This window comes from Phyllobates terribilis, unplaced genomic scaffold, assembly GCF_046119375.1.
Source record: "Phyllobates terribilis strain yellow unplaced genomic scaffold, ASM4611937v1 Scaffold_7__3_contigs__length_470593459, whole genome shotgun sequence".
NCBI lineage: Eukaryota > Metazoa > Chordata > Amphibia > Anura > Dendrobatidae > Phyllobates > Phyllobates terribilis.
This window is the reverse complement of record NW_027362767.1, coordinates 131,091,952-131,106,396: the sequence shown is the minus strand read 5'-3', so window position 1 is coordinate 131,106,396 and position 14,445 is coordinate 131,091,952. Positions and strand designations below refer to the sequence as shown.

General features: G+C 43.5%; 1 protein-coding gene across 9 annotated transcripts in view; it reads right to left on the bottom strand.

Moving 5' to 3' along the window:
• Nucleotides 1-14,445, bottom strand: part of MTA1 (metastasis associated 1) — a 133,994-nt gene that overhangs the window by 77,457 nt on the left and 42,092 nt on the right. For all 9 annotated transcript variants that reach the window (XM_073639150.1, XM_073639152.1, XM_073639151.1 and 6 more), the window contains exons 7-15: nucleotides 13,242-13,344; nucleotides 12,780-12,879; nucleotides 11,852-12,040; nucleotides 11,451-11,525; nucleotides 7,526-7,584; nucleotides 6,251-6,363; nucleotides 4,835-4,986; nucleotides 4,234-4,423; nucleotides 2,374-2,463 (exon numbers count right to left, since the gene is read on the bottom strand). In XM_073639150.1, the coding sequence (XP_073495251.1) occupies nucleotides 2,374-2,463; nucleotides 4,234-4,423; nucleotides 4,835-4,986; nucleotides 6,251-6,363; nucleotides 7,526-7,584; nucleotides 11,451-11,525; nucleotides 11,852-12,040; nucleotides 12,780-12,879; nucleotides 13,242-13,344 (1,071 nt within the window). The remainder of the gene's footprint in view (nucleotides 1-2,373; nucleotides 2,464-4,233; nucleotides 4,424-4,834; nucleotides 4,987-6,250; nucleotides 6,364-7,525; nucleotides 7,585-11,450; nucleotides 11,526-11,851; nucleotides 12,041-12,779; nucleotides 12,880-13,241; nucleotides 13,345-14,445) is intronic.

Here is a 14,445-nt window from a genome sequence, read left to right as displayed (position 1 = left end):
ATGGACTGGCCCACCCGTTCCCCAGACCTGAATCCGATTGAGCACATCTGGGACATCATGTCTCGCTCCATCCACCAACGTCACGTTGCACAACAGACTGTCCAGGAGTTGGCGGATGCTTTAGTCCAGGTCTGGGAGGAGATCCCACAGGAGACCATCCGCAACCTCATCAGGAGCATGCCCAGGCGTTGTAGGGAGGTCATACAGGCACGTGGAGACCACACACAATACTCAGCCTCATCAGGAGCATGCCCAGGCGTTGTAGGGAGGTCATACAGGCACGTGGAGGCCACACACAATACTGAGCCTCATCAGGAGCATGCCCAGGCGTTGTAGGGAGGTCATACAGGCACGTGGAAGCCACACACAATACTCAGCCTCATCAGGAGCATGCCCAGGTGTTGTAGGGAGGTCATACAGGCACGTGGAGGCCACAAACAATACTCAGCCTCATCAGGAGCATGCCCAGGCGTTGTAGGGAGGTCATACAGGCACGTGGAGGCCACACACAATACTGAGCCTCATCAGGAGCATGCCCAGGCGTTGTAGGGAGGTCATACAGGCACGTGGAAGCCACACACAATACTCAGCCTCATTTTGACTTGTTTTAAGGACATTACATCAAAGTTGGATCAGCCTGTAGTGTGTTTTTCCACTTAAATTTTGGGGGTGACTCAAAATCCAGGCCTCCATTGGTTAATAAATTTGATTTCCATTGATGATTTTTGTGTGATTTTGTGGTCAGCACATTCAACTTTGTACAGAACAAAGTATTCAATGAGAATATTTCATTCATTCAGATCTAGGATGTGTTATTTCAGTGTTCCCTTTATTTTTTTGAGCAGTGTATACAGTATATACACGTATGTATGCATGCATGCATGTATATATCTATCCATCTAATGCTGTATGCATTGTGTAATGCATAAAATTAATGTGCATAAAGATAAAGATGTATGTATGGATGCAAATTGCATTGTGTAATGCATAAAATGAATGTGCATCCAGATAGATAGATATATAATATATCTGGATGCACATTAATTTGGAGCATTACACAATGCATACAGCATTAAAGATGACCTGTCACCAGGTCAAAAGCAGCCAGTGTTTTGGCTCTCATATTATTCCCGCCGCTGCTCCCTTATTATTGCAGTTTCTGAGTTTTACTCTTTTTTTTTTTTTAAATCCACCATAAGGTTAATGGGCTTTTTTATATGGTACTATTTTTATTTTTATTTTTTTAACAAGGAAACAGACACGCCCTCAGAAAATCTGGGAGCCATGTCCCCTTAGTAAAAAAAAAAAAACATAAAAATTAGCGCCAAATAAAAAAAAAACAAAAAACATCTCTCTAGAACCCTATGGCGGATTTTAAAAAAAGAAAACAAAAACAGAATAATCAGGAGAGCAGCGGGAATAAAATGAGATCCAAAATCTTCCCACTTTTGACCTTTAAAAAAGGTCCCAGTTTACATGTTAACATTTTTTATCGGCTCCTATTTATCAGACAGAGGCCAAAAAATGTATTTTTGGGCTCTGTCTGATCAGTCTGTGTCTGCACCTTCAGGCTGTGTGCCCACGTAGCGTTTTTCAAGCGTATATGCTGCGGAATTTCCGCAGTGTAAACGCTTGAAAAACGCATGTATATCCGCACCCCATGGTCCCCAATGGCATTCCGCAATGTCAATGCCCATGCTGCGGATTTTTCCGCAGCATGTTCATTAATTTTGCGGAAGCGCAGCGGAATCAATGTGCGGATGGTACCCAAGTCTGGAGGAGAGGAGACTCTCATCCAGACCTGGGTACCAAAGAACCTGTAAAAAAAAGAATAAAATAAAGTTTATACTTATCTTCTGATGTTTTCCCTCCGTCGCGCTGTTGTCTGAAGGACCTGCCACGTCATTGAGTCATGTGACCCATCACATGACTCAATGACGTCACCGCAGGTCCTGCACACAACAGCGTGAGCCGCTCAAGCCTCCGGACGGGGCAGAGAATGCATCAGAAGGTGAGTATAAAGTTTATTTTTTTATTTTTTACCATTCTGAACAAGTTGTCAAGCACTTTTCCAAGTGATGCTTGGAGAAGTGCTTGATAACCCGCATGCGGAAATGCATGCAAAGACGCCTCACAAACGCTTCTACCTGGCGGGAAAACCGCATGTAATATCCGCATGCGATTTTCCCGCCAGGGAGAAGCGTAAAAAATATGCTTCAGGTCCGCAACGTGGGCACATAGCCTTAAGGTCGGCCACCAAGTATACTATGTAACGCATCTTTTTACAATGTGGCCCCATGGACACCATGGCATATGCCCAATAGTAACTGCAGCATGCACTCAGCCTTCATGGTACCCAATGACAAAATGTACCTATGTATCTCAAGACTTGTTCTAGAGGTTTGCGGACAATCTGCTTCAACATCAGTGGAGTTTTAGAAGCTTCGGGAAGCCTCGTTGTACCTGAAACAAGTCAACAAAAACATATGCAGATTAGGAGACACAGGAAGATAATTGGACGCACTGCTGATCTTAAAGCAAGTAACAAAAGCTTACTGACAAGGTACCCAATAGAAGCGCACAGCTGAGGGCCCAGACAAGAAAAATAGTGCACACCTGGTATCAGGGCACATGCTACATATACCAAAAGCTTAAAGTGTAACTCTGGTTTCAGGAGAACTTGCAGCAGAATGTCTGTATCGGCCTCTAGCTCCTCCCCTCTCCATAGAATCTTGAAAGCACCAACTGTCATCTCCTATCTCAGTAATGGGAAACTCTGTCTTCACTGAATACAGTTTATAGTCACAAAATGAGAGTGAAAGATCAGTCCGGTAGGAGAAAGAAGCAGATTTCTCAGATAAAATATATTACAAAGTTGTTTTAATTTTTATGGTACAAATTAGTAGTAAACATGGAAAAAAAAAAGCAACAGTTCATCTTTCTTAAAAAGTTATTTTATGCAACTGCAGCAACGGTGTACCGTCCATAGCGGCAGACCATGCAGCCGCTATGGGGTCCGGTGCGGTTTGGCGTAAAGCCCTCCACTCCACCTGTCATTAAAATTACAGCACACCGCAGGTGTCATGACATCACTACATCACGCCTGCTGTGCGGTGCCCTCACCAAGGGAATGAGGGTAGCAAAGTAATGTCTATTTTTAAATTTCATCATACTGAGCGAGGGTCCGTGGGGGCCCATCATACTGAGCGAGGGGCAGTGGGGGCCCCATCATACTGAGCGAGGGGCTGTGGGGGCCCCATCATACTGAGCGAGGGGCTGTGGGGGCCCCATCATACTGAGCGAGGGGCTGTGGGGGCCCCATCATACTGAGCGAGGGGCTGTGGGGGCCCCATCATACTGAGCGAGGGGCTGTGGGGGCCCTAACATACTGAGCGAGGGGCTGTGGGGGCACCATCATACTGAGCGAGGGGCTGTGGGGGCACCATCATACTGAGCGAGGGGCTGTGGGGACCCCAACATACTGAGCGAGGGGCTGTGGGGGCCCCATCATACTGAGCGAGGGGCTGTGGGAGCCATCATACTGAGCGAGGGGCTGTGGGAGCCATCATACTGAGCGAGGGGCTGTGGGAGCCATCATACTGAGTTGGTGCATGTATGTTCCATCCCATTGAATGCTGGAATAATACTGAGTGAGGAGCTCTGGGGGGGAAGGGGGATGGACTTTAGGAAAACCATGCTATGTTGGGGACGCTGTGGGGGTGTTATACTATGAAGTCATCATACTGTGTTTGTGGGAGTGGAATTCACTGACGGGATATCATACTCTGTGTGGGAATTTTTGAGATGATCATACTCTATAATAGCCATGAAAGGGGCTTCATTAGGGGCATACTTACTGAGTATGTGCCACATTACACATCCCTCTCCCTAGTTATAAAAGTTGGGATATATAACCTAGTCTACTCTGCTGAATATTTTTTGGAGGGAGAGGGGGCCCAATTTTAACCTTTGCTAAGGGGCTATGTGATTTCTATGTACGCCCCTGAACGGCAGTACTGTATATAAATCTTTTGGGAGCCATAACATTCATTTCCGTCAAATGTTTTCCTAGTTTCCGACTATTAAAAGACTTGAAAAGACGGAAATGGCTTTTCACCATTCCATTTAAAATATGAATATTGCTATAGTAATCTTAAAAAAAACAACAAAAAAAAAAAACAGTGTCCCATTATGAACAGTAAGGACTGATTTCTATCCATGCCGGATACCCACACTCTGCCTTGATTGCCGCACTGTTGATAGGCATGTAGGGGTGTCTTGCAGCATAACGTGGACGGAAAATATCCCGACATATTCGCCTCGCGATCCTAGTCAACTTTGTAGTGTGGAGATAAAAAGCTTGGCGCGTCTTCATAGCAAATTTTGGGCTCCCACCGGCTCTCATAGGTAGACCGTGCGGACTCTTCCATGTAAAGAAAACAAGAAAGTATTTCAATTGAGAAACGGACATTAAAAAAAAAAACAAGAGAAAATACACAGTTTTTACTTTTGCCTTGCAGAGTTGCGTTTCTGATTCCACCAGAAAACCTGTTTCATCCCGCACTCCAAAAAACACAGGCTGATAGAAAGCCAATGAACTTATCTAATGCGCATGCATCTGATACAGAGAATCAGATTGTGCCCCCTAGTGGTGGACAGACTGATGTCTATGGGTGTAAAGAAAGACTCCCCCCACCTTATAAATTTTTTATGACTGTGTTACAAAGCCTCTATTTTTGTTTTTGCACGTTGGTCCTATTTTTTTTTCTTTAAAAGGACCATACCTTTAAGGCGGCATTATATTCTAATCAGTTAACAATATTAGGAAACGTACCATATTGTTCCGATTTGGACCTGGCCTCTCACCATCCAATCTGGTTGGCATCTTCAATCCGCCATACTTTTTCCAGTAAGCCCAGCATGACGCACATAGACGACACTGCATATTCGGAGGACCCCAGGAATACCACTGGTACGATTGTGTTGCTATGTAGACAGTAATTAATAAATATCACTTTAGAAAAGTTGTACCAGGACCCCCACCACTGAAAACTTCTCATATGTGTCTATGGGGGCACTGTTGCTTCATGTGGAGACCACCTGCTGAAAAAGGAAGTCTCACGGGCTGGGCAATGATCCTTGGGGGCAGTCTCATGGGCCGGGTGTGACGAAACTGCTTATATTCTTAATCAGCCAGACAGTTAGATTCGTTAAGCCAAGACAAATACACTATTGTGTTGACTTGTAAATGTATGTATATTTCTGTGGCTAGTCAGGAAGGACAGACCAGTATTTGTATAACCCTGATTGTTGTCTCCTCTTGGGTCGGTGAGCAATGATGTTCGTTAATATGTTAATTACATATTATACTAAAGCCAGCTGAATAATGATTTAAAGAGCCCCCTGCTATACCAACTATGTAAACTGGTTAGCTCAAACATTGAGACCTGAGTAAGCCATGCACCTTTACCTCTGACCTCTGACTTAGCCACATATGTAAATATAAAAAATGTTTTTTTTCTATCCTGCTGCAAAGAGAAATGAAACAGACTTTACAAGGAGAATCAAAGATCATACTATCAGACCATCAACTTGGTAGCATGGCTTTAAAAAAAGAGGCACAGATTTGGACTCTACATGATTCCGGCCTAAGGGTATATGGCCCTGACTGCAAAGGTACGGATCTGCTCCATTGACCATCAGAGAACCCATGGATACATTTTGGGGAGACCAGGTTGAGACCATGAAGTCACCTGGCCCCATGGATACACTGTTTTACCCTCACCCTGTGTTGTCTGAGTAGTGTTACGCCCACGGACGACCCCGGGTCTTCACACCGGACAATGATCCTTGGGGGGCAGTCTCATGGGCCGGGCAATGATCCTTGGGGGGCAGTCTCATGGGCAGGGCAATGATCCTTGGGGGGCAGTCTCATGGGCAGGGCAATGATCCTTGGGGGGCAGTCTCATGGGCCAGGCAATGATCCTTGGGGGGCAGGCTCATGGGCCAGGCAATGATCCTTGGGGGGCAGTCTCATGGGCCGGGCAATGATCCTTGGGGGGCAGTCTCATGGGCCGGGCAATGATCCTTGGGAAAAGTGTAAGCATATTGGCTCTCCTCTAGAAGAAAGTCATCTCTCTAGTGCCCCCTACTGCCTGTCTGCAGATGAGCGTCTCTTCCTTTTAAAGGGGAGTCTAGATCAGCAGATGAAGGGGACAAAATACAAAAAAAAAAAAAACCACACACTTACTGTAGCAGCTCTCGCAGGCTCGCCCACTCAAGTTCTGGCCCTGTACCACAGTTCCATTTACCACCGCCGGTTTGATACTATTTGCACTAATCTGGTTTGGGTTAGGTTTGTTACTAAAAAAAGGAAAAAAAAAAGATAAAATAAATTGGTTAAAGAGGTTATTCCCATCTTTATATATGGGTGTTGTCGGAAAGAGCTTGTAAATCCAAGCAATTTTACAATTTACTGCTTATTAAAATTGTCATCCGAGCTTGAAATATTAATACTTTTCATTTTTTTTTTACAGCTCGTTGCCTTGGAGACCGACCACTGCAGCTAGACAGCAGAACATGTGCAGTGCTTCCAGGCTCTTTTCTACTGAGTGTATAAACCCTGTTTTGAAGCTGGCCGGGGTCGCTGGAGAGTGCTGTTACCTCCTAATCCCCCTCAGCTGCAGCGTTTACAAGCTAGGCAGCAGCGGTGGTCGGTCTCCTGGGCAACAAGCTGTAAACAAAAGTAAGTGTTTATATCTCAAGAACGCCTGCAAATTTTAATAAGCAGTAAATTGAAAAAGTGCTTGTTTTTACAAACCCTATCCAACAATAATCCATCTGTCAAAACGGGAATAGCCTTATACATGGAAGGTTATTTTTATACAACATGCCATACCACATCACCGCCTCCAGTCACTGTAATAAAGTTAACTCCTAAAAGCTAGAGCAAATAATGACTTTTTTTTTTTTTTTTTTTTTTTTTTTTTAACAGTAGGGACCATTTGCTAGCACTTTTTACATGTCTTATTCTCCAAAAATGGTACTTTTGCAAAAATATTAAAATTTAACATGCAAGGCAGTAATTGATTGAAAAAAAACCAAAAAACAAAAAAAAAAACAAATTGACCTCCTGAGACTTTATAACGGCACCCGGGGGTCTTTGCTTTAATCTGCAGCACTTCAGTAGCCAAAAGGACAGCTCCCAGCATGCCAACCGCTGGAGTTCTGCAGGTTTCTGACCCCTGGCACAAGTTACATTGCAGGGCACTACTGTTTCCACACCTTATTTTATTTTTTATTAATTGTTGCAATCACCCCACTGCAATGTGCACCTAGTTTGTCATCGTAGTCCGACTGGCAATTTTGGCCTTTGCATTAACTCATCGATTGACCTCCAAACCCTTTATCTTCTTCTGTTGGCGTCTCCCCTTAGATAGTTCTTTATATTCCCTTCTTTTGCTGCTGGTTTATTGCAGCCAGTTATAAACCCCCTCTCCAATAATGAACAATAGGAAATACTTACTAGTTGGGTATATATACTTGTTTTAATTTGCTTTCTGCTTCAGCCGCTTTTAACCGTTTCTTGAAGAAAAATAAGAGAAAAATTAAGACATGTAAACCAAAATCACAATAATGAAGCAAGCAATACGGAGAGCCAGCTAAAATAAAATACCACGGCCTTAGACCGAGACAGACAAAGGGCCGAAAGAGCAGCAGCCCCATGCCCTCACCCTACGTCCGCTGCCGCCCGCTGTCACCCTACCCACATCCTCGGGATGCAGATAGCTGTGGATACATTGGTGGAGGATGGAGTCGCATGCTCCTTTCTCCACCAATCAGCGTGTGCGACTAAGCTAGCAGACGCACTGATGTCACTTCATAGTGTCTGCTGTGCGGAGAGTCAACGAACACAACAAAGACTGGAGCAGAGCGCCGGGGGAACAGGAGCAAGGCGGCTGGGATTTTACTTTTTTTTCCCTTAAGTGTACGGAATATTTGCATGTATACAGGCGGCCAAATGGGGGCTCACACTGTACATGTAGGCGGCCATGTTGGGGCCTCATACTGTATATATAGGAGGCCATGTTGGGGCCTCATACTGTATATTTAGGAGGCCATGTGGGGCCTCATACTGTATATACAGTATAGACCAAAGTTTGGACACACCTTCTCATTTAAAGATTTTTCTGTATTTTCATGACTATGAAAATTGCACATTCACACTGAAGGCATCAAAACTATGAATTACCACATGTGGAATTATATACGTAACAAAATAGTGTGAAACAACTGATAATATGTCTTATATTCTAGGTTCTTCAAAGTAGCCACCTTTTGCTTTGATGGCACTCTTGTGCCAATATGTCATTATACCATGTACTCCTCTCCTCCTGCTAGAATGGTGCCTTTTTGCATTTACTTAATAACATTCATTATTTTGTCTACCTCTCTGCTGACATATCCTTGTAGTTGTTAAGTTTTCATCCACAAAACACACACACAGCTCAGCTACGTCCACACACAGATAGCTTAGTTACATCCACACACTGCTCAGCTATACCTACACATCCACACACTGTGTATACACTACCACATTTTGAAGTTCCAGATTATATATATATATATATATATATATATATATATATATATATATATATATATATATATATATATATATATATATATATATATATATATATATATATACATACATATACACACACACACACAGCTCAAAAAAATAAAGGGAACACAAACAACAGAATATAACTCCAAAAAAATCAAACTGTCCACTTAGGAAGCAACACTGATTGGCAATCAATTTCACATGCTGTTGTGCAAATGGAATAGACAATAGATGGAAATTATTGGCAATTATCAAGACACCCTCAATAAAGGAGTGGTTCTGCAGGTGGGGACCACAGACCACATCTCAGTACCAATGCTTTGTGGCTGATGTTTTGGTCACTTTTGAATGTTGGTTGTGCTTTCACACTCGTGGTAGCATGAGACGGACTCTACAACCCACAGAAGTTGCTCAGGTAGTGCAGCTCATCCAGGATGGCACATCAATGCAAGCTGTGGCAAGAAGGTTTGCTGTGTCGGTCAGCGTAGTGTCCAGAGGCTGGAGGTGCGACCAGGAGACAGGCCAGTACACCAGGAGACGTGGAGGGGGCCGTAGGAGGGCAACAACCCAGCAGCAGGACCGCTACCTCCGCCTTTGTGCAAGGAGGAACAGGAGGAGCACTGCCAGAGCCCTGCAAAATGACCTCCAGCAGGCCACAAATGTGCAGGTGTCTGCAAAAAATGGTTAGAAACCGACTCCATGAGGGTGGTATGAGGGCCCGACGTCCACAGATGGGGGTTGTGCTCACAGCCCAACACCGTGCAGGACGCTTGGCATTTGCCACAAAACACCAGGATTGGCAAAGTCGTCACTGGCACCCTGTGCTCTTCACAGATGAAAGCAGGTTCACACTGAGCACATGCGTTGAGTGAGTATGTTCTGTCCGAGTATGCTCGGGCCGAGCTCCGAGTAGTTACAGCTGCTCGGTGATAAGGTTAAATCGCTCCCGTGTGCATGATTTGCAACTGTTTGGCAGCTTTATTACATGTGAGGAATGTGTAAGAAATAGACATTCCTCCCATGTAATAAAGCTGTCAAACAGTTGCAAATCATGCACACGGGAGTGATTCAAGCATATCACCGAGCAGCTATAAATACTCGGTGCTCGGCCCGAGCGTACTCGGCGAAAGGGTTAACAGAACATACTTGCTCAACACTACTGAGCACATGTGACAGACGTGACAGAGTCAGGAAACACCGTGGAGAGCGATCTGCTGCCTGCAACATCCTTCAGCCTGACCGGTTTGGCAGTGGGTCAGTAATGGTGTGGGGTGGCATTTCTTTGGAGGGCCGCACAGTCTACCAGGTGCTCGCCAGAGGTAGCCTGACTGCCATTAGGTACCGAGATGAGATCCTCAGAGCCTTTGTGAGACCATATGCTGGTGCTGTTGGCCCTGGGTTCCTCCTAATGCAGGACAATGCCAGACCTCATGTGGCTGGAGTGTGTCAGCAGTTCCTGCAAGATGAAGGCATTGAAGCTATGGACTGGCCCACCCGTTCCCCAGACCTGAATCCGATTGAGCACATCTGGGACATCATGTCTCGCTCCATCCACCAACGTCACGTTGCACCACAGACTGTCCAGGAGTTGGCGGATGCTTTAGTCCAGGTCTGGGAGGAGATCCCACAGGAGACCATCCGCAACCTCATCAGGAGCATGCCCAGGCGTTGTAGGGAGGTCATACAGGCACGTGGAGGCCACACACAATACTTAGCCTCATCAGGAGCATGCCCAGGTGTTGTAGGGAGGTCATACAGGCACGTGGAGGCCACACACAATACTGAGCCTCATCAGGAGCATGCCCAGGCGTTGTAGGGAGGTCATACAGGCACGTGGAGGCCACACACAATACTCAGCCTCATCAGGAGCATGCCCAGGCGTTGTAGGGAGGTCATACAGGCACGTGGAGGCCACACACAATACTGAGCCTCATTTTGACTTGTTTTAAGGACATTACATCATGGTTAGATCAGTCTGTAGTGTGTTTTTGCACTTTAATTTTGGGGGTGACTCCAAATCCAGGCCTCCATTGGTTAATAAATTTGATTTCCATTGATGATTTTTGTGTGATTTTGTTGTCAGCACATTCAGCTTTGTACAGAACAAAGTATTCAATGAGAATATTTCATTCATTCAGATCTAGGATGTGTTATTTGAGTGTTCCCTTTATTTTTTTGAGCAGTGTATATATATAACCTGAACAGTCCTTCAGCTAGCAAGAACCTGCGGCTGTGCAGCTTCCTCTCCTGCAATGACCAGACTGATCAGTGTGGGGGAGGAGGAGACAGAGCAGTTCTCTCAGTGATCGGGAAGGATGCGGTGTCCGCGTTCTCATCAATCATGGGAAGCTGCCTCCGGACTAAAGGATACACACATTTTAGCAAAATTTGTTTCATTGCTAAAAAGTGTGTCTCAAAATACGATAAGTTACTGATAAATCTATGGTGAACTACAGAAACCTATGCTGACTGTAGAAGATGTGATCTGCTCTTATAGAAGATTCAGTAAAATATTAAGCCAAAATTGAATGGTAAAACTGGGACTTTGCCTCTAGTGTCCCCCTCACCTCTTTAGACTGCAATCTTTTAAGACAGGAACTTTTCCATCTTTACATTTTAAAATTTTTGATGATTTTTAAGAAGGGATAAGAGTAAGTATTTAAATAATGTATAGCTTCTCAACATGTCTCCAGAAATAGAAAAAAATACAACCCAGAAAAGTCACCACCAGTCACTGGGTTTACCTACTCCCTAGTGTGGTCACTAAATCGCTTGCGGGGGTATAAACTTTATTGCACTTAATAAAAAGGTATAATAATACCTGTTGCACATATCTGTCCGTTGTTTTCCACATGTAATAGTATTCTATTATGCTGGTCAAGGATTTCCAGGGTAACTAAAGGAAAGAAAACCACCATCAACGAATTAGCACAATACTTAGTTAACAGGTCACTTAGAGGCGAGTTAGACTTTAGGATAAGTTCACGTCGCATAAAATCTGTACATTTTGATACGGAAAGTTTTTGACAATTGAGATGAATAGAAAAGTATTTTCAGTCGCAGAAGCTTCCCAAATCCTCTTCCAAACCTGAAAACTTCTCAAAAACTTGGAACTTGTACTCAATTATTCTTCCGAAAACTCAGTAAAAAGACTCTGTGTACACATTGGCCTAAAACCACAGAATTCAGGAAAGAAATTGCCACTTAAAACTCTTTACTTACAAAGTCCTGCTGAATGTCTGTAAAATCCTTGCCGTACTTCTCCAAAGCTTCTTCGAAAAGATTGGCTTCTGAAGCGGACCACTCCTCCATCTCATCTCTGCAGAGGACGGGCCCTCCTTGGGGTACGAGCGCAGAAATGGCTTTAGATATATCATAAGAGTTTTTGTGTAATGTGTCCATAGCATGAAACTGGAAACAAATGAAAGGCAGACATAGTGAAAGACTGTTCTCATATCTCATAATATCTGACAGATACATTTTAAAGGAGACCTGTCCCACCAAGTCAAAAGTAGACAGTTTTTGCTCTTATTTTATTCCTGCTGGTCTCTAAGTATTTTGCTTTTTCTTTGGAAAAAAAATCCACTATTTGGCTCCCGAGATATGGGGGCCTCTTTAGTTAGCGCTACTTTTTAGAATCTTTCCAAAAAGGGGGTGTGACTCACAGGGTAATTATGCAGCGCACTGTAAAAGACACGCCTCCGAGGATCTGGTGAGCCACGCCCCTTGTAAAGGCCATTAAAAAATAGCACAGAATAAAAAGGCACATAGCTCTTGAAACAGTATGGTAGGTTTAAAAAAAAAGAAGAAAAAAGTGAATATTCATGGGTGCAAAAGAGAAAAAAAAAACGGCTACTTCTGACCTGTTGACAGGTCTAAGGGTAAAGTTATATTTGCAACTATTTTTTTCTTTGCTCTGTTACTGTCATTTTAACAACATAAAACCCTTTACCATAACATAGAAATATGCAAAAAGATTTGGACAGCGATGAGCCCAACCCCGACGGATCATTAAAATGCAAAACCAGAAGCTCTCTGCTGAGCGCTGCTCTCTTTAGGGAGCGGCACTTTGCTTAATGGCCGCTAGTCTCCCCCTAAACAAAAAGATTTATTTTATTTTATTATTTTTTTTTTAATTCTTCTCTCTTACCAATGTGATGTCTCTAGACGCTGCAGCTGCACTCATATGTAGACTTGGTTGCCGGACCGAGCTGCTACAGTCTAATGCACGGGCAAACGTACCTACCGATCTGGTGGAGAGGAACCAAAGAAAAAACATGTTCATTTTCAAAATAAATTTATATAAAACTAATATAGATACTAATATATCACTCCACGATTGAACACTGCATCATGTCAGGAACATAGTGAACACTGGAAGGAAACTGCACTTTATCGAAGGATGAGCACAAGCATCCCCAAAGTTCGGCATTTGGGGTTTAATACTCCCTTGACTGCACCGATCCCTACAAACAATTTTTTGCATAAATCATAAATTTTTAAGGTTTATATAAAGCTATGCAATTAATTATATTTCACTATAACAGGTATGCAACACTAAAAAAAAAATAAAAAATTGTAATATACAGAAAGAACTTCAAGACTTTCTTACCGTGCAACTACTAAAAACTGATCTATCTGTTTATCCGTAAGGGGGTTGCTTGCCTCCCAAACTTTTGTCTCAAGGAAAGCTTGGTCTCTACCATCTTCTACTCCTGAACAGAAAAGAAGTAACAAAAATCAAGAAGAAAAAAACGTACAAAACACATCTGATCATAAGGCCGTGTTCACACGTAGAGTAAATGTTGCATATTTTTCTGCAGTTGTCCGCGTCAAAAAACACAACAACAATTTTCTTACTATCGAGTTTTTGCTGCAGTTTATTTTTTTGCTGTATTTCCCTTTTATTTGATGTGTTTTTGTTGCAGATTTGGAACAGCGTTTTTTTTTTTATAGTACAGAAAAGCTTTGATTCTGCACTTAAAAACGCAAACTGCATTTTTTTTTATGTTATTTTTTTATACTCCCCACAAGAAAAAAAAATAAAAAAAAAAAAAGTTGGGTAGCGTCTCCAGACGCACAGTGGCCAGGAGTTTTCTTGAAATCACTTAATCTCTATAGTTAAACGCCGCAGATTTTCTGTACGCGATAAAACGCAGTATCGATGCTATGTGGGAACATGGCCTCAAAGGTTTCGTGCTGATGCAGATTTTGACAGTCAAACCTGACAATGTCCAAGGTCAGAAATGAGAAAATTAGGCGACATTGACATGTCTCTCACAGGTTGCAAGAAACAAAGGGTTAATCCCGTCAGGATGAACGATAATTTGCTCAGGAGCCCCTCACTAATCCCAAGAGCAGAGCTCTGCAACGCCCCGCTTAAATGGGGTAACGACTGCACATGCACTGAGTACAGTGCTCGCCTGTCGCAGGCAGGTCTATAAGCGATGTATGGCGCTAAAAATTGAGTTAAACCTTGGGAAAATCCCTGAGCTCCCCAGATACTGCAGCTTTTTTCCATTTTGCGTTGCGTCGCTGCATTACAGAGATATTCACATTTGTTGCTTTCGGAGTCCAATATATGAAATCTCTACTTATAGTGCAAGCAGGCGTTTCTTCAGAGTCTTCTCTGGAGGCGTGTTCTTTCAACCCTCCCTCCTAGACACTGCCAATCACAGCTTAGCAGACTAGCAGTCGCAGATGCTGTGATTGGCAGCGACTGGGAGGCAGGGTTGAAAGAACACGCCTCCAGAGAAGACTATAAAAAAAAAAAGCAAAAAACATTCAGAAGAAACAAATATGAATATCTCTAAAAA